At 44.2% G+C, this 25614-nt stretch overlaps 1 protein-coding gene across 1 annotated transcript in view; it reads left to right on the top strand.

Moving 5' to 3' along the window:
• The window catches only part of TUBGCP5 (tubulin gamma complex component 5), a 463823-nt gene that overhangs the window by 340478 nt on the left and 97731 nt on the right, over nt 1-25614 (top strand). The window contains exon 16 of the mRNA XM_078658229.1: nt 18659-18841. Coding sequence (XP_078514355.1) covers nt 18659-18841 — 183 coding nt within the window. The remainder of the gene's footprint in view (nt 1-18658; nt 18842-25614) is intronic.

Genomic DNA, 25614 nt, shown 5'->3' with positions numbered 1-25614 from the left:
GCGTTTCTATGCCTGTTCTAAACACACCTGCCTGCAAAGAAACAACAGTACTGTTCTATCAAAACAATATAGAGTAGTTAATGTTCAATTAAACCTTTTATTGAAAGCATATGACCACCATATTTAGGCTGAGCTTTTTTTATGCAGAAAAAAACCCACCATTGCACCAACTTGACAGGGCCAGGTCTATTGACTTAGCCAATGCTACTTGTATCACGATTTGTTAAAATATGAAAAAATGCTAGGTAACATAGATAACGTGCAATATAATTTGCCTTAAACCACAGAAGATACTGCAAAATGAGACTTTCCTTTTCACGTAATACAATGAACAGTGTTGCATAACTTTTTTCTCCATTGCCATATTACAGTGGCCCTGTCTGTGAAGGCTAACTCACGGTACAGACTGCTACAAGCCAACTGTCCCCTAAGTGACCGTGCAGCCTCTGCTGCCCAGGCTCACGGTTATGTAAACGTCCCTTTCCCTGCAGATCACACTGAGAGGATAACTGGCAGCATTGCACTGTTTTTAGCTCATTGATGAATTTTAGCTAGTTTGGTTTTTATGATCGCAGGGAGAGGTTTTGTGACACCAGCTAGTAACCTGCAGTGCCTGTAGCAGGGGTAGGGGTAGGCTTGCCAACAAATTAAGCTGAAGAGCCGAGACAAGGGTCTGGCTTGGTTCCAAGAGCCTATACAAAGCCCAAACCTAGAAAATGTTTGGCATGTAAATTGTGCAATCAATGTGAAAATATGATACCGCCTCTTCAAATTTCAAAATCCTTCATTTCTTAAACATGCAGAAGCAGTTCACTTAAGTTCATCTGATTATATCACTAGTGATCAGCATTTACCAGAAGTGATAGTCTGTAAACATGTACTTAGAAGCATTCATGTCTTCCACCCGATCACTCCCATCCAGATGACAATGCCATTAGCGAACCAAGAGGAAAATTAGCCGTTATGTGCACCCTATATGTGGCCTAGGTTGTTATTAGATATGGAGCAAAATTTTAGCCTGTTATATCAGACATGAGAAACTTTTGTACAGTGCACACCCTCAACGCATGCCTTACAAGGTGCTCTCATATGTGATAATTGCAATTTTATTTATATAGCGCTTACTACTCTTGATGAGGCATCAAAGTGCTTTTCAAAAAGGCACAGTGAAATAAAATGATTGTCTAGGATCGCACAATCTGGTCAAGCGGGAACGCCAGGATTGATCCCAGGTTCTGGTTTCACATTGTGCAATACAGCTACCAGACGGGTATCTCCATCTCTCTCCTGTTTCACAAGAAAGGTTCATGCTTTTGACTTTACGTGCCAGCAGACGAGGTTAGAGCATGGATGGGAAACACAAGCCACATGAGGGTTTTGCTCGTTTTGGGTTCAAGGGCCCAAAATGACAGCAAGGGGAGCCAGAGAAAGGCTTCTGGTCTGCGCCTCCAGTGGTTCTCCCACCTCGTCTATAGGGTACGTTTTTTAGGGTTTAGGTCATGATTGCGTGCTAAGCTCAATCTTCCTTACTAGATAGTGTCATTTCCCCCTTGTTTAGAGGGACCTTGTCCGGAACACGTAATGAAGGCAAGTACGTACTTGAATGTAAGAAATGATAAGTACATACTTAAATACAGCACTAGCAATGGAGCACGATGTAGGCAGGAAGGAATGCAGAATGCGTACTTAAAATCATCCTAGGCTTTACACAGTCATTAAAGCTTTCTTAACAATTCTTATGGAAAGGGCATAAGAGTGAAAGTAACCTGAGAAAAGGTTTAAAAAAAAAATCTGTCATGTGAAATAGAGAAAGCGTGAGGAAAAGGAAAAAAAAGCAACAAAAAAAAATAGAAGAGGAATGTGGGTATCCGGAATTTAAAAGAAAATATCAAGTAGGAAAGAAGGCGACAAAGAGAATGTTATAGGAGGTTATAAATGTGGAAGATGTAAGTAAGAGGGTAAAAGAGGTAGGCACGAAGAGGGGTAGGGGAAAGAGGGGAAAGGGAAAGGACAAGAGAAAAGTAGACCTTCGAAAGAACAAAAACATTAAACTGCTGGATTAAAAGATTAAAATAAAGAGATTTTTTTTTATAAAAAAGACAAACGCGAACAATGAAAAGTAGTAATCATTTTTTAATGCTTTGTAAAAAAAGAAAAAAAAATGAAATGCCCAAAAGGGCAAATCGAGAGATCATATAAAACAGTGAAAAATAAAAGGCAAAATAGTAACGGTGCAGAGCTCAGGAACAGACAGTGAGGGCTGAGGAGAGGAGGGTGCGGGGCCCATCCCTCTTCTCTGCCCCAGCGCCATCAGAGGATACTTGGCCCTGCATAGGCAGGCTGCATCACAACAGACACTGCTAGGCGGCGGGTCCCTTCAAAGGGTTGGTTGCCAGGGGAGGCGGGCTCTGGTTCCAGGCATGCGGCCACGGAGCTGGACATGGCCGGGCAGCTGTGCCTGTAGCCGGCAGGGGCTGTGCGCGCCGGCCTCACAGCCCAGCGGGAGCCCTCTGATGTTTGACGACCCCTGCCACACTGAGTCTATTATCAGAGCCTCCGTGGAGCGCCGAGGATAGGCCCCACTCCTGTCAGAGACCTTCGGGCTGGATGGAAGATGCATGCACTGCAACACGTGGGGCAGCTAGGAGGGAGATTTAACAGAACAAAACAAGCATTGGCAAAGCGAATAGGTCTCGCCTTTGGGACCTCAGAAGTGCTTGGCCAGAGATCGTGGATAGTGGGGCAAGATGCTGCAGTCATGCCCCACTACTCTAGTGGGGCAAAGTAGCTAAAAAGCTACTTTGTTAAGAAAGTAAAAAGATCAACTGTGCATCCCTCCCAAAAAGTCGCTAAATGGTATGACGGGCGTGTAGGCTCGCTTTTAGACAATTATCTCAAGCAATAAAGGCTGGATCTATTATGGAGATAAGGGAACTTAGGGCAATATACAAGGCCACCCAACTGAGGGCAAAAAAGGTGTTTGACGAAAATAGATGGAGGGACCTCCTCGAGGCAACTAATGGGGAAAACTGGTGCCGGTTCTGGCATTTAATTAAACAGGGCAATGGCACTGCTGGTCGGCCCCTACTAATAAGGTCCCCCCAGAAGTGTGGGTCGCACACTATCAGGCCCAATTTTCAGTGCCCGGACTAAGTCCTGGCCATCAGCCTTGCGTAGAGTCGGAGTTAGCCCTATTTTTTACCCTAGGCGAAATTGAGAGAGCTCTTGATGGAGTGGCTGCAGGCAGAGCACCAGGACCGGATTGTATTCCGGCGGACATATATAAATCAGACCGGGAGAACTGGCTAAAATATATTCAAATCCTTGCAAATGGCTTGGCCAAAGGCGCCCCCATTCCAGAATCCTGGCGTGGGGCAGAAGTTATCCCCATCTATAACAAGCATTTGTAATGCAATAGGTCTCGTAGTTGTTAGAGTTTGAGCCATTGGCATTGTAAATGGCAATGCCTTTTATTTATGTGTTGGTTTTTAAAATGTAAATAAAAAGTCATTGTCAATTACAATGCCAATAGGTTAAACTCTTGCAAATGCGAGACCTATTGCATTGCAAATGCTTGTTCTTGTACCATTCAACCTGTGACTATTCTCAGACACTTCCGTAGCAAGAATAGAAGGGTTTGCAGGCCACTGAGGCACATCTGGATTAGATCAGATGACAGAACTCCCCTCACTCTCCGCTGGAACGCCTAAATAAATCTGGAGAGGGTTCTTTTTTGGCTTGGTTCATTAATCAAATCAGAATTCCTGATGAGGAGGAAGTAGTTACCAGCCACTGAGGAGCAAAGTGCAAAGGACAATGAATCAGTAATGCAGGGACCACCACATCCCCTGGAATCATTAGAGAACCTGGTGAAAGATGTTGGGGTTAATGGCACCTGGCCAACGTTAAATAAAGACAATAAGTAGAAGTGTTATGTGGCAGCAAAGCACTGCAATGTGTTAATGTACAATAAAAGCCCCAGAATCGGCCACTACAGCTTAGTGTCTGTGACCTGAATTGTAATGTTCCTGTTTGTGGAAGGGATTTGCCTTTCTCAGCCAGCTCCCATCACAATTATCTCCAGATCCGCGGCTAGCTTAATGATGGCTCTGTAAAAAGCGAATTGAATGTGAACAGATACCCGTAAAAGATCAACAGCACGTATGCAGGCTGGGACCGCCATTTCCACTAGAAATGACATTAGGGTGGCTGCCAGCAGCATAACATTCAAATATTGCTTTTCACGCTTGGAAGTTTGCATATAGGCTTTAAATTTAACCGAGCCCGGTCTCCATGGGCAGAAAGACACCGTGGTGTATGTTGTGGGGGCAGGGGTTGTTGAGGTGTGATGGCAGGAAGTGTGCGGAAAATGGGTGGAGGTAAGGGAGTTTGGTGAGGAACATTAAGGGCCGATTACAAAGTCTTTAAGGACCTGATTGAGACCAAGTTGGCTGGGCGAGCTGCTGTTTGCATGACATCGAGTCAAGCAGCTTCCTGCTGCACCCCTCGGAATATTGGCGCCCTGGGCTGGGCCTAGCTCGCCCATACCCAAGGCCGGCCTCCGATGCTGCGTTGCTCTTGGTGCTACACACAGCAGAGCAGCAGCCATGGCTCTGCACAAATGATAGGCAGCGAGCTGTGATGAAGACATCACCTCTCTCTCTCTACCCCATCAGACCTGGTGCCTTCAACCCCGGCTGTGCGCCGCATCCCACTCTGATAAAAGGCGGAGAGCTGAGAGTGAGTAATGGCGGAGCCCCCCTGCAGCCCTCAGCTCACCGGTGCTGCCGGCCTGACCTCTGCTAAGTACTTGGTGATATGTAATGCTGAAGGTCACAGGTCAGAATCACGTGGGGGCTGAGAGTTTTCAACAGTTTTCGCAGCAGATGGACAATAAATCAGAAGGGCTGTGGAATGCGCCCTGCCTGTTTGTGCAGCTCCGGTGAGCGTCAGTGTGCACTCTGACAATCTAGGGTCTACTCTCGTGCCCTAAGAATCTTTTGGGACCTCTCCCCTGGCAAAAAAAGTAGTATAAACTTGAGGACAGTAAAATAGAGTATTCTGCCCATGCTCCCGTCTAGACGACAATGGGACTGTTTTTTGGTTTCGTACCTTTGAAGAATTTTTGTTTGTTTGATGCACTTTTTTGAATGTACAAAGCACTATATATTTAAGTTGTTCCACTGTATATAATTGTTGGACACATTGTTCCTTGAAAGCAAAGAATTTTTTCAATGTTCAAATTGTATATATTGACAAGAATTAATAAGTTTGGGTCTAGCTTGCCCAATGATGGGTATGTTTGTTTTGCATTTGAAATAAGAAAAATGAAAAAAATATAAATGCTTATATCCCAACGTTAATCAAAAAACCGTATGGGTAGATACATGTCTGTTTAATTTATGGTGTAAGAGGCAATTTGTTTTTTTGCACATTTGTATTTGGATTCCAGCCTCTGACCATTCCTTAACTGAATCAATCCCCTTAATCAGTACTGCATCAATGTGGTAAACTGCACGTGTGCAGCATGCAACAACAGACAGATCGGCAGTACATACCTCTGAACTGCACATTTGGTTGAATGAGCACTAGTAAGCGGTCCTGGGAGTGTAAATCGCCAGTGCAGCTTCCATCACCACCAAAGGGAGATAAGCTGAACAAGCGAAAAGAAGTGCTATGTTGGCATAGTTCATGGTTTCATTGCTGGTTTTTAGACGCTATAAAAACAAGTGACACCCGCGAGACTAGATAAGTTGTGAGTGTGCACATCCCAAAACCGGAAGTTCGGGAGCGTCACGCCTGTCGTGGGGCGGGACTTCCGTCTTCTGCTGGAAGCCCGCGCCCACGGAGTGGCTGGCCAGAGGAGCAGTGGTGATGCAGGGCTCCCATGCCTGAGGGAGAGCCCCGCGGTGGCTGCAGAAGTCAGGAGTGGCGCCGATGCGGTAAGTGGGGCTTAGTTGTGGGGGGGCGGGGGCGGCAGCATGTGTGTGTGTGCAGGGAGGGGCTGGCTTTGTGTGTGTGCGCCGTTACTGCATGCGAGCCAAGCGATAGCAGGAGCTGTGCGCGCACGCGTGTGCATGTCTGTGTGCGCATGTGCAGGGGGGGCTGGCTGTGTGTGTATGCACCGTTACTGCATGCGAGCCAAGCGATAGCAGGGGCTGTGTGTGCGTGTATATGTAAGCGCGTCTGCGCAAGCGCGTCTCTGAAGCGCGTCCACAGACCCCAATCGGCGCGTGCCCCGGTCTGTACCACTTGGGAGGCAAAACAATCGCAATAAGTCTCGCTGGTGACAGCGGTTTCGCGCTGCAACGTCAGGCGAGACCTAAAAAGGGGGATCGCGCCTGTCCATCTAACTATAGGCCCATCAGTCTTATAGAAAATTGTGGCGAGACTAGTGCTAGGCAGGGTAAACAGGTGGATTGATGAGAACAATATATTATCTACCTTCCAAGCAGGAATTCGTTTACATGTTAGCACTATCGATCACGTTTTTAGATTCATGACGATTTACTGGAATCCTGTTCTTAGCGGGGGGGACACTTTATGCAGCATTTGTAGATCTTAAATCTGCTTTTAATCTAGTTCCCCGATCTAAGATGTGGGAAACCCTTAGGGAAGCAGGGATGCCCACTAAGATACTATCCTTTATAGTAAAACTACATGAATCAACACATGCCCAGGTACGCTGGGGTCTGCAAGGTGAGCTGACAGACCGCTTCCCCGTGAACAGGGGTGTGTGCTGGCCCGACCCTTTTCTCATTGTTCATAAATAATGTTATCGCATATTACTCTGATTATTCCACGGACGCACCCACTCTTGCTGGATCCAGGATTCCACTTTTAATGTTTGCAGACAACACTTTAATTTTGTCTAAGACTCAATCTGGTCTGCAACGTGCGCTGGAGCGCTGCACTTTGTTCTGCAATGAGCATGAATTAGCAGTTAACGTCGATAAGACGAAGTTCATTGTCTTGCACAGACATAAAGTTGTGAAAGCTAAAGTGGAAATGAATAATGTCCCTCTGGAAAAAACTGATTCCTTTACTTATCTGGGCGTTACTTTGTGCAAACGTTTGAACTGGAAGCCACAGTTAGATCTATTAGTACTAAGGATAATCAGTTAGCAGGTGCCCTTTTAAAAGAATTCCGACTGTCCCAAACTAAACCAGTGGGTCCGGCGCTATCTATTTATCAAGGGAAGGTTAGAGCTTCTATAATTTATGGGGCGGAACTCTGGGGGTTCGAAAACTTAGTTCCTTTGGCCATAGCCCAGAATAAGTTCTTGAGGGCAATGACGGCCTCCCCAATCCTCGCCTCTTAGGCCTTTATTTTTAGATTTTGGATGTATACCCTTTGAGGAGGCCTCGGGTTTTATACCACTTGCCTACTGGCGAAGACTTTGGACTACTCCGGAGGTTGCACCCTATGCAAGAGCCGTCTTGTCTATTAGAGAAGCCAATAAGTAAGTTAAATAAAATCTCCTGGCTACGGAAGATTAAGGCACTGCTACTAGATCCGAGCCTTATTCATCTGTGGGCTGACCCGGAAGGGAATTCTTTCCCGTTGAAGAAAGACTTGAAAGCTATTTACAGGGACAAGGCTTTTGTAAAGTCACTGTCATCTGTTGTTAGTGGTTCCCTGACATTCCTCTTTTTATTTTTTTTTATAATTCTTTTTATTATGAAAAAGGAACAAACAAAACATTGGCATCCGGTGATCAACATATTAGCAGCATTGCAGGGTTTAACTTGTGTCAACTTCCCTTTGTCTCGTCGGAGGGTGTACACAAGTCGCCACAATGGCTATTCCAGGCCCCCCAGATCTTCCCCCACTTCTCCGGGCAGCCCCTTGCCACATACACTGCCCTTTCCCTAAACATACACCAGTCGAGATTCTGGGCCCACTTGGTACGCTGGGGTGACTGGCTGGCTCCCCACAATTGAGCAATATTACGCTTCGCCAACGTCACCCACTGTTTCTGATATCCATTCAAATCCATGGGTTCCCAAACATTCAATATACATCTCCGGGCCTCTGGTCGTATCTCCTTTCCCAGTACCTCCCTGATCACGTCATGTATATTCGTCCAATAGTTCTGTATCTCTTCACAGTGCCATAGGATGTGCATGAAAGTGCCCAGTTCTCCACAACCTCTCCTACAGTCTCTGCTCACTGCTCGTCCCATGTGTACTAATCTAGGCCCTGTGATATATGATCTATGCAGGATCTTAAGTTGCACCAACCTAAGCCTCATCTGAATCGCAACCACTTTGACATCCCTCTTTTTAGATTTTAAGTGTGAGTATAAGTATGATGCTTATTGGGATATTATCACATGTCCTGGTGATAGGAAACCTTTCCACCAATTTAGAGTGTGTACACTCCCCTTAAAATTATTTATCAATAAGTGGGGGGAAAACCGGGACACAAAATGTGATATTTGTCCTTGAGAGGATGAGACCGTAACACATGTCTTGTTCGTGTGCCCTGCTTACAGGGGCCCTCAACAGAAATGGCTCAAGCCGGTCTGTAGATTGCTGGGTACAAGATCCTACCAAACGGCTTTGCTTATTTTCAAAACCGGAACTTCTGAAGTCATTGTTATCGCCATGGCTAAGTTCTTGAGCTGGGCCTGGGTTCTTAGAAGAAAGAACCAGCGAGTCTTCACGTAATCTATTTGGTCTTACTGTGTACTGCTGCCTGAATATCCTTTGATTATGTACTCTCCTTCTTATATTAACTCTGTTTTTAAATTGTTTTGGGGTTTTAAATGACATGTCTTTTTTTTTAAACAACATTTTGTATGTGATTTTATGTTTTTTATATTAGATTGTACTGTTTTTATGTGTTTTTTATGATTGATTATGATCGAATAAAGACGAAATCGAAACAATCGAAAATAAATAATGGTTTAGGAAAGAGGATGTTTTCTTCGCCTTGTCTAGCACTCAGAACTATTATGGCTGTTTGCTTATACGGAATTACACCCACTCATTGTGGGATATAGCCAGCCACATGTTGACGGGTGTCCAAGAAGACCTCACTGTGTCTCTAACTCAAACTATTTAGGATGGCTGGGACAGAAGTAAAAACTCAGAGCTGGTCTGGCCACTACAGACTTCTTTTACAGGGATATTTGCACCTGTGTCATGCTCATGAGGCCTGTCTGGATGCAATCAGCTAGGTTTTCTGGAGGCGTGCAAGAGTCCTTAATAAACATTCCCTTCGACAACACAAGCCTATTCGGGGAGGAGGCTGATTCTGCACTAGAGCAATTCCAGAATAGTTGTGGCACATTATGGTCTTTAGGGCTGTTGATGTCAGCTAAGCAATTTCTCCACCCATAGAGACATTCTAGAGAGTGTTCAAGGAGACTAGATTATAGATAATGCATGCCATTCCAACCTGTACTGCAACAACCAACAAAGTCATTGCAAAGCAATGGATATGGCACCAACAGTAACAGTTCAGTCCAGCAGGGACAACACTCCTCCAATTATTCCTTCCCTGCTTCAGCAGCCAGCAAGTCGTTTTAGTTTGCCCTGTCACAAGCATGACTAGCTGGTTGGAGGCAGAATGTGATATTTCCTCCCCAGCTGGATATCCATTATGTTGTACTAGTGGGTCTTACAGATTGTTCAAAGGGGCTTTAGCCTGCCCTTTACTTCCTCCCCAACCTACCTTCCTCCCACAATGGAATTACTTTTTCAGAAGCACTCTGCAATCCTGATGAAGGAAGTCAGCTTTGTGTTGTCTCAAGGTGCCACCAAATAGGCGCTGGACTTGGAGAGAAAAGGGAGAATGCTACTGGTGTTACTTCCTCATCGGTAGAATGAACATGGTGGCTTTTAAGGCCTTTCCTCCAGCACAGCATATCTGGAACATTCAGGATATGACTCCAATGATTTTGGATTGGTTTTAGGTCTTGTGAGGACTAATCTGAGGCTTCTTGGTCTCCTGGCTTTGTGCATCCTTCTCATCCTGAATGCTGGGTGGCACATGCAGGCCCTTTAGTGGAATCTCATGTCTCAGTGGGCCCGGCACAAGGAATGGCACTCCCACTCCATCCTAATCTCACAAGAAATGGCTCACGATCTTCTGTGGTGACAGGCAAACTCCATCCTGACCTGCAGAAAACCACTGTCCTCAAATTTCATGGTTGTAACAGACAGATCAATGTTGGGTTGTGTTTTGAATGTGGCTTCTCACCAATAAGCCACATCCAATCCCAGCACTCCCACTTGGGAGGCAAATATAACACTGCACCTTTGAATAATATACACTTTTGAGCATGTCTTACCACCTCTGGCACAGCAAGACTTCAACACAAAACAAACAGCACCTTTTGAAAAGGGGTTTTATTTAACAAAATGCAAAGACTCTATCACTTTTAGAATAAGGCTTGGGGTTTATTACATAATACTGTCTAAACAAAGGCTGTCTCAGATACCAAATGAATTCGATTCAAATATATGTAGCAAACGTATAATCTAAAGGCATGAATCAATAACTGAGCAAACGATAATACTAATTAATAAACAAGCAATAACTGATATAAGATAAGGTACACTGGACGTCCTGCAAGAGATCAGAAAGATATATAAATATATATATGCACACAGTAGAGGATCCCTCTGGATGTGCACCTCCCACACCACAAGGAAAACACCTCAAACGATCACAGCCACTGGCTCACATCACAATGGCAATAACCACAAAACTCAATACGTCACCTGATGCATACACTGCCCACTTCAGGCCGGGGTACGTCTTTACACAGCCGGGGATCAGAGCTCAGCAATCAGGGTTCAATCCGAGATAGACATGTCTGCCTTCGCTCGGAATCCAAACTCCCAAACTTGCACCAGACCAGAGAAGGCTCCCCCTTTTAATACAAATCCAAACATAACGAAGCTTCTAGCAAGCCTCGCCCCTCGTTCTCATGAGAGCCCGTACCAGTCTGCTTCAAGGCCATGGCATCTGTTGATCAGGCCTTTGCTATGGATTCGAGACGGACCATGTACATTCCTCTGATAAGGACCGGTTTCCTCTAGTCTGTAAAGTGTGAAAAACAGGAGGAAGAGCCCTCCCCACTTTGCAGTTACGTGCAAGCACAGAAAACAGCTTCAGTCATGAAAATGGAGTTAGTTAGGCCTTGCACACAGGCCCAAAGCAAGATGGCATTGAAAAGCAAGATGACTTGAAAGCATGTCAAAGCTAAGCACTGCCGTAAAGCAAGGTAAAGTCAGAAAACAGAATGAGTAACAACTCATAATTCTCACCAATGCACCATACAATACACATTCCTAACAACTGCACGCCTTCAAATGCACATCCCACACGCTCTGCTCTTGGCAAGACTGTTCCACTCAGTAACAGCTCCCACTGAAAGACAGCAAGATTACAGAACAGAAGAGAAGCAGGCAAATGCAGGACGATCCTACATTAACCTTATGGACACACAAGATCATATGGACCACCAAGATATCCAACCCATGGTACAACGGGAGTCTCAATGAAGACAGACGGGCTATGCGAATGGCAGAGCGCACCTGGAGATCTGCCCCTCGACACTGCACCTAAAAACTCTGAGGAAAAAGAGAAACGCATACTTCAGGAAAATAAAACGCTCAAAGTCAGAGTTCTTCAGACTCCAGCTAGACCAAGCAAAAAACCGTCCAAGTAAATTGTTCGAGCTAATACGATCTCAATCTAAGGAACAACCCCCAGCTGTCGACATGATGAGCATTACTCCTTCATGTGAAGATTTCTCGGCTTTCTTTATCAAAAAAACTGACAATATAAGGAGTGACCTCCTCAAGGACGCAAGCCTTTACTCAATACCCAACTGCATAACACCCAATAAACTAAAAAACAATGCGACATGGTCATCCTTTGACACCTACTCTGTAGAAGAAATTGACAGAATACTCAGCACCCTAAAACCATCCAATCACCTCACTGACCCTCTCCCTGCTAACGCCGTGAAAGACTTCATCCCTTTGCTCCTCCCACTCTGGACTAAAATTATCAATAGCTCACTTCAACGAGGAACCATCCCTGACTCCCTCAAAATTGGACAAGTGACACCTTTACTGAAGAAACCAACCGCCGACCCCACTGATCTAAGAAATTACCGTCCGATTACCAACATTCCCACTCTCGCCAAACTTTTAGAAAAATGCATCCAACTACAACTGACAAAGCACATAGAACAGTTTGATCTTCTCAACCCACATCAATCGGGCTTCCGAGCAGGGCACAGCACTGAAACAGCTATGACTCATATAATTGACGACGCCCTCCAAATTTTAGACCAAAATGATACCTGTCTCCTCATCCTTCTTGATCTTTCTTCAGCATTCGACACAGTAAAACATGAGAACCTACTCGAACTCTTAAACACAAGAATGGGCTTCTCTGGGACTGTTCTCCGTTGGTTCACTTCCTTTCTACACAACCGGTCTCAAAAATTCAAGAGCAAAAACATGATGTCTTCCCCAGTACCGGTATCGCTAGGTGTCCCTCAAGGATCCTGCCTATCCCCTACTCTGTTCAACCTAGTTATGGAACCTCTCACCACCTTGCTACAAGCATCCAATGTACACTTTCACATGTACGCCGATGACACTCAACTATATCTCAAGTTACAATCCCCCAAAGACATCCTGAGTCTGAACTCAATGATCAGAAGCAGCCAATCTTGGCTGGCCGATAACCACCTCAAACTCAATGCTATGAAAACTGAGTTCCTCCTAATCTCACCTCCCACGAAAATATCTTCTGCACAAACATGGCTTAAGCACCTAACAACACTCAATGTCCAACCGACCATCGTGGATTCAGCAAAATCTTTAGGCATAACACTCGACACCAACCTCAACATGCAGCAGCATATCAGCAAGGCAACTAAGGGGGCGAACTTCCAAATAAATTCCTTGAGGAAACTTAAACCCTTCCTCCCAGCAAAAGACTTCCAAACCGCAGTACAAGCACTAGTCATCCCTCGCATAGACTACGGCAGCGTGGCCCTCTGCGTACTCCCCCTAACTACAACTGCACCCCTCAGAGCGTCACTAAACGCGGCAGCAAGACTCATCACTGGATCAAAAAAACATTCGCATATCTCCCCTGACTTTAAATCCTTGAACTGGCTGCCTTTTGAAGCCAGAATACAGCTGAAAATTGCCTGCATGACGCACAAAGCTATACACCTGAAATCACCCGGCTACCTCACTCATAAGTTGACAATTTCCGGCGGGTCCAGAACCACCAGAAGCACAAACAATCTACTGCTGAAACCTCGAAGATTCCGGAAGGAAAAAACGTACAAACGCTCCTTCTCAGGAATGGCGCCTAGGATCTGGAACGCACTCCCTCCTGAAACCAGACTCATCTCCTCCACTCTTCTTTTTAAGAAAGAAGTCAAAAATATCCTTATGGCTAAATACACTTGAACAACTACATTTGATTTACAATGTGTCGATCAGTATTTCCAATCAGATTCCTATGCACATGTGTTTTTACTTGTATTAGACTAAAGTGCTCCCTCATATCTGTATTATCTTCTATTTCTGTAGTATCTACATTGTTTTGATGACAACGTTCCAACTATGCCATGCTACCTCATACCTGTACTATATGTAATATTTGTACTATTTACATTAACTTGATGAGCTACCTTCCTACTATGCTCCCTTGTTTCCCTACCCTTCCACCTGCCTTTGTAAAGCGCTCTGTTATCTGCAAAGATCTTGTTCGCGCTATATAAAATTTTTTTTTTTTTTTTAAAGACCTTTATTGATAGAAAAAAGGCAATTACAGTGCAACAAAGAGCCCGAGGGCTCACACATACGATACATTGCAACATTTTGTAGGCACAAGGATATGGTACAGTAGGACCGAGGTCTAATTTTAAAGGTTTTCCTGTAGGAGAGACACAAGCAGGATATCGTAGTACAACAAGTCGATGCTGGTGTAGGACATGCAGGATATACCAACATATGACGGATGAAAACAACCAGAGTCGCTGCGAGGCACCCGGAAGAAAACGTCTAAGCCCCAAGGAAGAAAAGGAGAAGAAAAAAGGGGGAAAAAGAAAAAGGAAAAAGAATAGAAGGCCCATAGAACCAAAAAGAAAAACAAAAAGAAAGCAACCCCGCCCCCCGTTGACCCCCCACCCTGCACCCCTGCAGCTGGCTACGGCCTGACCCCCCCTAGCAGTGTGCCTGTCGCCCAATAAAAGGAGTCCCGAAATATAGAGAGAAAAAGAAAAAGATAAAAACCCTAACCTAAAGTTCTCATAAAAGAGAGAAATGCGGGGAGGAGCCCGCTATCTGTCTCCCGGCTCCGCTATCTCGTGGAAATAGTAGCAACAGAAAGCCTGAAGCCCGATAATAATAACATGCCCGATATGCCGAGGACACTGGAAGCAAAGCAGCAGCGCGCAGTATAAACAAGGCAACAACCTCCAACCCAGCCATCCAAGACAACCATAAGGAATCCCCAAATCACGAAGAACAAACGGAGGCCCCCGTGACAGTCCCCTAGCATCATCAATACATGTCCCGGCCACTCAAAGAAGACTAACCCTCCAGCTGCCCCACCCGCAAGAGCGGCGCCAAAACAGGAGTCAATAGTTTGATGGCAAAAAATAGTCCAAAAAGCACGGAATGGGGCACAATAATAACACCAGTAAAACAGAATCACAGCAGCGTTTCCCCCATCTGCCACAATCAGCAACAAGAAATCCGCCAGGACGATAGTAGAAGTGTCTATCCTTGTCCCGTTTTCTCCTTACCACCACAGACCAGTGCAGGCGATGCCGGTGCAGAGCACAGTCCAGGGACATATCCGCGGTGCGGGTAACTCGATGTATCCGAAGCAGAGAAAACCAGGAGTCTCACAAAGGGTACAGAGTACGCCGACTCAGAATCATAGGGCACAGCCGGGACGGGGAGGGAGACATTGGCGTCCATCACCACTCGGGGTGAAGCTCGGAGATCCGTGAGCATGGCGAAGAGGGAAGGTGCACGCCTTAGCGGAAGCCCCAGAGGGGCAGACGAATCCGGGAGCCGACCTCCCGTAGTCAATAGCAGAGGCTGGCTGAAGGTCACGAGGGCGCCATAGACCCCAATGGTCGCCATCTTAGCACAGGCGAAGGTGGAACAAAGAGCGGTGCCGGAACCCCGCGAGTCGGCCATCTTAGGACGGGGCGATACACCAAGCAAGCTCTCCAACTTATCCAGCAGGGCGCAGCCAGAACGTAGCGCCATAGCGCGGAAGGAAAGAACCGCTTCCAGGATATCACCATAGCCATGAGTGGTAGCACACTGTATGTCAAACATGTCTTCTCACACAATGCGTTCAGAGACACAAGTCACAGGCAAATATTCAGGATACAGCAAAATATGCCCACCATAGCGTCAGACAAAGAAGCCCCGGATCGGAGCATGCTGCGCACCATAGAATAAAACCAGGTCGTGCTGCGAGGAACAGATGATGTAGTCAGGGTGCGGACAAAGGCACAGTACATTCAATATGTCGTCCCGCTTAGTTTCGGGTACCTGGCCAGGCCAAAAGCCCACCACCATTAGTGGGACGAGGTGCAGGCAAAAGACAAAACAAATAGCAGTACACTTGCCCGTAACGGCACAATTTCAGCCAGGTTAGCTTGTCCCAGCGCCGGGTCCGCTGCCCCTCGGTAACCACCGATCGAGACCTCACAGTCACCAAGCCCGGGAACGCGTGTCCGACGGCCGGCCTCAACAGTCACGCGAGGCCCCGGTCACCATGCCGATGCAGGCCGCCAACTGTGTCCGAGCGTTTCCTCCACTTGCCGGAGAGCAAATGCTTCAGGATTTCAAGGCGGGTCGCCGGTGCGCGTCTGCGGTCGGAATCAGCCACCTCAGGTCAGGATATCTGGCAGGAGAGGCTCGACAGCGGAGACGATCCCCGGAGCCGAGGGACTACACGTCTGACCCGCGCGCCATCTTGGCTCCTCCCCCTATATAAAACTTTTAAAATAAATAAATAAAATAAACCCTCATGTGCTATTACTATAAGCCGGGCCAAGTGTAGTATCGGATCCTGTGTCAGTAGGCACCATGCCTCTGGAGTGGGCTGGATCAGTAGAACATCTTCCCTGTAGTCAACCACCTTCCCTGTAGTTAACCACATTGTGGGGTCTCTAAATGCCAGAACTGACAAACGGAGGAGGGCTCGTCTGGCAGAACCACAAGTGGCGTCTTCATCCTGATTTGGTGTAGGGCATCTTCTGACAGTGGATACATCCTGAATCGATCTTTTTGCAACATTGAAATATTCAGTGTCAACAATTCTGCATGTTGGAATCTCTTCCAAGGCACTCTTTACGAGACACATTCCGGCTGGAATGGAAGGAAGGGCTTCTGAATGTATTTTCATGGCTACTTCTCATGCCTCACGTTCTGAGAAAGATAGACTGAGTCCAAGTCATTCTTATCACCCCGGACTGGGCCAGGAGAGTGTGGTAACACTGAACCGTTGGCTATATTAGTTCTTATGTGGCAGACTCCGACCTCTGCTAGATGAAGGCAAAGAACACCTTACTACCCCTATCGTCCTTCACCCACGCTGGAGTGATGGGTTGACATTATCTGCAGCGCTCAAAACACGCACACACTCACTCACACTCTCCTTGGTTAGGCATTTCTGCAGAGCTCTCAAGTTTCCTATGTGACATGCTCTGGGAATACACTGCAGGTTTTACTTTGCATTCTAGAATGTGTGTAATTGTAATTTAGCAAATGAATAGAAATTAGGTGAACCAAAGGCCTCGAAAAGCTCACACTTGACATACAACAGACCTCCCCCCAATTTGGGAAACTATGGGATGCCTTGATAGGCCATTTTACGTTTTTACCTCTAGTGAGGGACTACCCACCTAAATTAAGAGCACTAGAATTGTTTGCAATGAATTGTGTATGACCAAAGATGCTTTATATTTGTAAATGGTGAAAAGAGCGGGGGAAACGCCACGTGAAATATCAAGGATGTGGGTCGGTGTAATATGTTTGGGGGAGGAGTTGACGTTAGAGGGTGTTTAAAAATAGGATGGTACTATCCATTGTAGTCAAGGGTTGTTAACCTTAACAAATGTAAACAATTTGGGCATGTTAATAGTGATTTCACTGCGCCTTTTTCTGTTGGCATAGGTACTGCTGTGTTTTTTTGTACTCCCTTTATAAGAGCAATAAAATGTATTAGGGGAAAAAAAGACTACAAATAATAGAATGAAGATAAACACGCATTTCCAAAACCAAGAGGTCTCACCTTTGAGACCCATTTTAGAGATGCCTTACAGAGTCAGACTTTTTCCTGACACTTGTCTGATTCTTCCATAAAAAAGAAATAAAAAAGCAGAGATGGCCACCAACACCCTGCATGAGATGCTGGACATAATAATAGAGGCTCTCAGGAGGAGTTTTGAACTCTCCACACCTACACTGAATGGCTGTAAGAATAGACCCAGAACACCTGAGCAGGCAAAAATACAAACTGAAAACACAAGAATCAAACTGACCGCACGAGAATCACCAACCTCTTCCAAAAGCAAATAGTGAGATGATGCTTACAAAAGCACAGGAGATTAGGGTATCAACTAATGTACTTTTCCTGATAATGTTTGAACCTGTTTTAAGAAATGAGTTTTGAACTCTTTGAGCAGCATATCCTCTCCTCCCTTTTTAGGGCCACGGCTTAGAAACGTGAGCAACTACAGGACGTGAGGACACAGACCATCCACTCATCCCTTACCTGAGCCCTCACCCTAATCACCTCCCAAACCTTGACTCGCTCTCCCGCCCCTTCTTTCCTGTCCCCTCCTGCCCTCTCTTGTCCACCAACGTATCCACTTAACAAACCTGCCCACCTCCATCCTCTCGCTTGGCCATGGGACAACCAAAACTCACTCTCTTTTGCCTCTGCCCCTCTTCCTTAGCTATTGCTTCCATATCTACAACCTGCCTCAACTTAATTTACTTATTTTCACTGACTGCAGTCCAGATTAATATAGAACCCCTGGCACACGGTTACAAACCGCTTCCTTTTGTGAAAGGGGAGAGTACTCACATGAATAGCAGATATCCTGTTTTCCCTACAGAAACAACTAGATAGTGTGCTTTTCTTGTGGACCCTTTACTGAGTATGGAAATATTTTGTCTTTGCTGGTTCTTCACCAATGTTGCATTTGTGAAACCAATCAAAAATTAATAAAAATAAAGTAGGAGGATACGCATAAGTCAAGTTTGCAGTTTTTATTTGGGAGCTGGGTACACACCCAGATCCCCATACAGAGTAAAGCTTTTCATTGGGAATCCAGGGTATGTGTTTATCCTATTCAAAACGTAATCATTTTCTTCATTCACTTTTCTCAGCTTTATTTATTTCTCTCCTAGCAAGATTTAAATAACTACAGTTCCCATTCCTCTGATTTGGGATCACGTGCAGTCTATATCTTTAATTGTCGTAGGCACACAATTTTCTACTCCTAAGTACACTTCATTGCTCTCAATGCATGCAATGAAACAATACTCAAGTTGCTGCTCTTAATCAAAGGTATTTATTCTTCAAATGAAACTCCAGTTATATCTGAGCTTTGTATTTCTTTTTGTTTAGATTAATGGAGCACCTACAGGCCATGAGAAACTACTTTTTGCTTGAAGCAGGAGATATCATGTATGACTTCTATAGGCCTATTTTTGAAAAAATAAGAGCAAAGGAGCCATGGCAGGATGCACAAGTTCTTATTGTTGAACTCCAGGAAGCAGTTGCTCACCGTCACTTAGAAGACAGTTTAAGGTAAGCTCCAGAGTGAACAATTATGCAGGTATTTAAAAATATAAATTTCTGATCTAATTTTATAGGACAGTTTCAGTTTTTTGCTAAAATAATTTCTGCCATTCTGTAACATTTATTTTAATTTCATATAACTTCGAATAAATATTCCCCAGCTACTACTGACTCTTAATTTCCGCCCATATCACTAAAACTGCCGCAACCAAATTTATACCCTGCTTACCCTTCTGCAATGGTCTTCTTCCACCATGTTTTCTTTCTCTCCGGAGTGAAAAATTAATAATTGGTTCAGCTGCAAAAATTACTCAACCAGCAATAAGACCATGGTTTGTACTATTAACTTTTGTCGCTGTAGGTGTTCACATATCAAACTGAATCCCAAGATTCAATGCTGTGTAAGTTTCCTTAATCATTTGATAGATAAGTGATCAAGGATGATTTAATCTCCTTACAATGTGCATGCTTTGTGAAATTGCTACAAATGTGTATGCATTACCTTTCTGCCCCTTGCAACTTGTTTCCTCCTGCAATATAATAGGGAAGTAATGACCAATGTCAGCCTTCCACGCTTTACAGTAAGTCCTGTCTAACTCTGGGTTTAATGTCAAAGGAATTTTATATATCTAAATATATAATATGGTTTTATATTCATTACTTTTCTCTGTGGCTATGACATGGGTTCCCTCGTGTCATGGAGCAAATAGGTAACAAGCTGGTTATCAAATAACTATCAATATATGAGCAGATAAAGAAAAGGATATTTCCTCCGTTACTCCCAAGTTTTAGACCCAGTGAATTACCAGCATGCTGTCTGACAGCCCCAACCCTGAATATCATTGCTCTTAAGAATTTCTGTACCAGACAAAAGCTTCCTGCAAAGATAATTTACAAAAAGTAGAAACGAAAAGCAGTACGATGCGAATACCTAGGGCTCAACATAAGATCGGCAAACAAACAGATCTGCAAGTTACATGCTCTATATCATCCACCAGGAAACAATATGATTTTCATCGACCAAATGATGGAAATCATCACTGCTAACGCCAACTCTGACATCAATAATATATTTTTAGGTGACTTCAATCTTCGTTGGAACGACAACAACAACAAACAGGTCAACGCCTTCAAAGAATTTTTAAATGATCTGAAACTATCCCAAGCATGTCTCCAACCAACGCACTCAAAAGGAGATACACTGGATTGGATTATCTCGAAGAACCAGGACATCTCAATTCTCTCCATTGAACAGTGCGACTGGTCAGATCACCATGCCATAACCTTCCGAATACAATCACGGGAAAAAATAAAAACGACTCAAACTACCAAAATGAAAAAATGGATCCGAGATACCAGAGACGCTAATATGGATCTGCTATCCGAAAGTTGCAAGAGAGACCTGAACCCACCTGACAACTTGAAAAATGGGATTGACCTAACGAACCATTACAATACCAGAGTAACGAAAATTGTCAATGACACCATTCCACTCAAATTAAAAAGAGTTACAGAAAAGAATAAAAATCTCTGGTTTAATGGAATGCTGAATGAAGAAAGACGTACCTTGAGACGAGCAGAAAGAAAATGGAGACAACACCCATCCTCCCCTACACTGAAATCTCTCAGAAAAATCAGAAATGATTATAACAAGAAGATCATCAACACAAAAAAGGAATTTATCAGAACTGATTTGGATAACGCCAAAAACAGACCACGTAAACTATTCGAAATCATAAAACAACAATCCAACAAACTAGCAAAATCTGTCCAAGAGGTCACTAAAACACAAATAAGTTGCGATGAATTTTCTACCTTCTTCAGTAACAAAGCCAATAAATTGGAAAAAGAGCTTAAGACTGCCGCAGATAACATCAAAGACACCACGCCTACTCCGCCTTCCGTTCCGAACTATGAGAACAGGACAACCAAAAACAAGGCACAATGGAACACCTTCAAATTATTAGACCAGAATGAAATTGCTTAAACACTTGCATCCACAAAACCCAATAACCATTTTAATGATCCTATACCATCGAAATGCCTGAATGAAATCAGCCATAATATGATTCCAATATGGACAGACATTATAAACGCCTCACTCTCACAGGGATGCCTGCCAGAATGTCTGAAGACGGGACAAGTAATCCCGATCATTAAAAAACCCACAGTGGACCCAACAGATCCAAACAACTACCGCCCAGTAACCAACATCCCTTTTCTCGCAAAACTCATAGAGAAATGTGTACAGAATCAACTGAGTAAACACATCGACAATTACTCTTTACTTGATGACTGCCAATCAGGATTCAGAGCTAATCATAGCACGGAAACAGCAATCCTTCACATTGTCGATGATGCACTGCAAGCTCGCGATCGAAATCAATCGTGTCTACTCATCCTTCTAGACTTGTCAGCAGCATTTGACACAGTAAACCATGAAAAATTACTGATCAGACTTCAAGAAAGGATGGGAATGTCTGGCACGGTATTGAAATGGTTCGAATCATTTCTAAAGAACAGAACACAGAGATTCCAAGTAAACCAAACACTATCGCCTTCATGCCCAAACACACTCGGAGTACCGCAAGGATCCACATTATCTCCTTCTCTGTTTAACTTATACATCGAACCTCTCACAGAAATTCTACGGAATTCAAAAATATCCTATCACATGTATGCAGATGACACGCAACTTTACATCAAGATCGTCAACCTGGAAGACATAACTACAATGAATGATGCCCTCAAAACATCGCTGAATTGGTTAACCAACAATCATCTCAAGCTCAACGCTAACAAAACCGAATTCTTACTCATCTCACCACCAAAAAATCAATCCTTAATCAAAGAATGGTCCAAAAGGATTACAGCATTAAATTGCATCCCAACTCTAGTTGACTCGGCGAAATCCCTCTGAATCACACTGGATGAGAACCTGGATATGAAAACTCACATTAATTCCATGGCAAAAAATGCCCGTTTCCATTTGAACTACTTGAGAAAGATGAAATCTTTTTTAACAGAGACAGACCTGAACTTGGCGGTGCAATCGCTGGTCATATCTAGGATCGAATATGGTTGTACTACTCTTGCTGGCCTACCAAAAATTTCAACTGCACCATTAAAAGCATGCCTCAATGCTGCCGCAAGACTTATTACAGGATCGAGGAAATTCGACCACACCAAACCTCACCTGAAGGCCTTAAACATACGAGGCCAGAGTACAGATGAAAATGGCATGTATCACCCACAAAGCGATCCACCATAACACACCTAAATATCTCGCCCACAAAATAGAAATTGCAGGAAGAAACGGACTTGTCAGGAGTGCGAATTATCTGCTCCTGAAACCACCCATCTTTAAGAAGAAAAAAACATATGAAAGGACCTTCTCAGGCGTAGCTCCCAAGATTTGGAACTCCCTTCCTGCAAACATTAGAAAAATTAGAAACACAACAACATTCAAGAAAGAAATTAAGAACTTTCTTATGAGCAAATTCCTCCCATAACCAAGTTTTGCACTTCTGAATACTTTCATGACCGTTAGACATTCATCTCAAGCTCATCTTAAAGCTCAACGCTATATGTAAAATCTATTTGTAACCTATACCTTTTGTTACCTTTTGATGTTAAGCGCTCTGATACCCATGGGTCATGTCCGCGCTATAGAAAACTGTTAATAAATAAATAAATAAATACCCTCAGATATTCCTATGTGGTAGATAGAAATTAGCTCAGCCACTAAACTGCGGAAATCTGGATTCTTTACTAGATTTTCTTACCAATCTTTTGAATCCTCGGTCGACTGGGTCTTTTTGTCTGCTAAGAAGTGTAAAGGGGAGAACAACAGTACACATAGCAACTTTAATACTTTAGCCAATTAACTCCAACTCAAGAACCACTCACTACCAAATGAAATTTTAGGGGTTTTATTACAGAGCCAGAAAAACTGAATATACAAGCACCTCAACAAAAGGTTTAAGAAATAGACAGGCACTAATACAAACATAATCCTACGCAGGAGTATCATACGACTCAATATGATGAGCAGAGTTCTTTCCAAAAGTATTAGGCAAATGATAACAGTTCCTGATTGCGAGCCTACCTCAGGTCACCGAGGCTCCATCCAACTGTGGCGAAAGGAGTACCAGCAGGGTTGAAAGGGGCGGCCGGGCTTTGCTCCCCTGCAGCGCTTCTGTGACCAGCACTTCCGGCTGGCCGGGCTTGGCTCCGCCGGTCGGGAGCTCCCCCAACTACAACCCCCAGCAGCCCTGAGGTGAGAGCGCCTCCCCCAGCGTCAGCGCGTAGCGCCAGGAGGCGCATAAGGGGAGAACTCCTCCCTCGTCCCGCGAGGGTGCGCGCGGGGCGTGCCGGGCGAAGCCTGGGCAAAGGGCGGGCCCTCTGTGGCCCTCGTAGACCGCAGGAGACCGGACCGGGCTACCCCCCTGTCATTTGTTATTTGTTATTTCATTCCCCAGCGTGTCAAAGGTAATCATTGCATTTCGTGATTGTTTAAATACAACATTTTCGCTGTTGACCTGATGGAAGCCAAAAGTAAAACTAAGAACAGAATGCTGGATAGAAAAACTCCGATGCATACACGCTCAACTACAAGGAAACAAACTTTGGCGCCAGCTCCCCTACCGACTTTAACTGCAATTGACAGGATGTTGCTACAAACTATTGGAGTGGTTGCTAACGCTATCGAAAATACGGAAAGAAGACTTTCTTTACCGGCAAGTCTGTGTCCAATAAGTCAAATACCAGCAATTGTTAATACACATGTTAGCACTACAAATGAAACAACTATGTTCCATGATTCATTTTTGTTGGAATCATTTGTCGGTTTGCCAAGGTATGGTTTAAGCCAACCAGAAGTATCGCAACCTTTAATACCTATTGTTTCTTGTACTAGGGAACGTAGACTGTCAATAACACCTGACTTATCAGCTAGTATATTGCCACCTTTAACACCTACTGTCTCTTGTACCAGGGAGTGTAGATTGTCAATAACACCTGACTTATCAGCTAGTATATTGCCACCTTTAACACCTACTGTCTCTTGTACCAGTGAGTGTAGATTGTCAACAACACCTGAATTATCAGCTAGTATATTGCCACAGCCCCAAACTCATAGTGATATGCCGGTAAACGTCACAGATTTGGATGGTCGTGATACTAACACTGCCATTCCAACTGTACAAATTAGTGATACCAGTCTATTAAATAGTGAAACTGACTGTGACTCTGTACCCCCCAAAAGGAAGTTTACCCAAGGTCGTAAAAGGATAATAATTAACAAACAGCCAAAAATATATGGAAGAAGAAAAAAGAGGGTTCTACAAACCCTGGAAACCAACGAAAGAGAGGGTGATACACAGTTGGAAACTCTATCTCCAACAAATGTTAAGGCACTCACAGCATGCTTCGAGGAAGTGATAAAAACTTATATTGCACCTGTGATGGTAACTCTAGAAACTCTAAGTAAAAAAATAGAGAATCTGGAAAAATTGGGCATAGCCAACCTGGATATCCTAGAACATCTGGGCACGCAAGCCGGACCCCACATAACTAATGTAGAATCTGGGAATCCGAGCAAAAACAAATTAAACTCAGTAAATTATACCTCAAAAATGCCCATTGTGGCTGCAAATCCGGTGCTTTCTACACGTGGTAGGCAGAGGCCAACACTCACCACCCCTAAGACAATGAGTGGGCAAAATGTAGTTGGGGGTCAAAGAAACATCAATGACCCGGCATATAATAAACAGAGCCTACCTGTACCGAGGCGTCATATTAATAATGTTACTCCAGCCACTATTAATTTGCCACCTGGTTGTAGACCATTTGTAGCTATACTTGCGAATGTCCCGAAGCTGCTGCCATACCAATTTGAAAATCAAGAAACCCTAAAAAATAAAACCTTGTATTGGTTAGTGAAAAACTGTGGTTTCCCAACACGAGGTGCTGATGAGATTATAACCACACAGAGGGCAGGTTGGGTGGGTCCAAATAAAAAGGAGATAGATGGGGATTGTATAATTATAAATTTTAGGACTACAGAATGGGCTAGAGATTCGATCTTACACGCACCGATGCCATCAAGCCACGAATTTAACATCACGCTGTTCCCTTTAGACTATTTCTATAGGAACCTGGCAGGAAGACAAATTATTACACATAACTTCCAACATCCAAGAGCAGCTACTATAAAGTATCCTAATGTTGTACCCATCTGTCCTCCCTTACTCCCCAATCTATATGACAACTTCCTGGTCTCAACTTCTAATAGATTTCAGTTGTTGAACTCACTTGAGGAGAACGACTGACTGGCTGATTTATCCTTGACCCAATACTCTGGTAGCATTGAAATGGGTGACATACTAATATTGGAAAAGGAGTCGGGTAATGAAATTTGTTCGCAAATTATAACTGAGCCACATTTATTATTGCCAGAAAATGTGCTATGTATAGGCAATGTTACAGATAATGTTATAAATGACAATATAACCGCAACAATTGTTAATGATAATGATAGTTTGATTGTAAGGCAGGAAACATCACTTCTGTCTAATAATCCCGAACGTTTAGGTACGAGTTGTGCTGACTCCCTTATAATTGTCACCTGGAATATAGCGGGAATCGCTTCCAAATTATGTACCCCGTTCTGGGATAACTTCATTACATGTGGCTATGACATTATTTGTTTACAAGAGACATGGCATACAGAACTAATAGAAGTTGAAGGCTATATCTCCCATAGTGTGGCAGCAGTAGCT

This window comes from Lissotriton helveticus, chromosome 8 (assembly GCF_964261635.1).
Source record: "Lissotriton helveticus chromosome 8, aLisHel1.1, whole genome shotgun sequence".
NCBI classification, from domain to species: domain Eukaryota; kingdom Metazoa; phylum Chordata; class Amphibia; order Caudata; family Salamandridae; genus Lissotriton; species Lissotriton helveticus.
The sequence above is the reverse complement of the archived record's forward strand: the minus strand, read 5'-3'. Positions and strand labels throughout refer to the sequence as shown.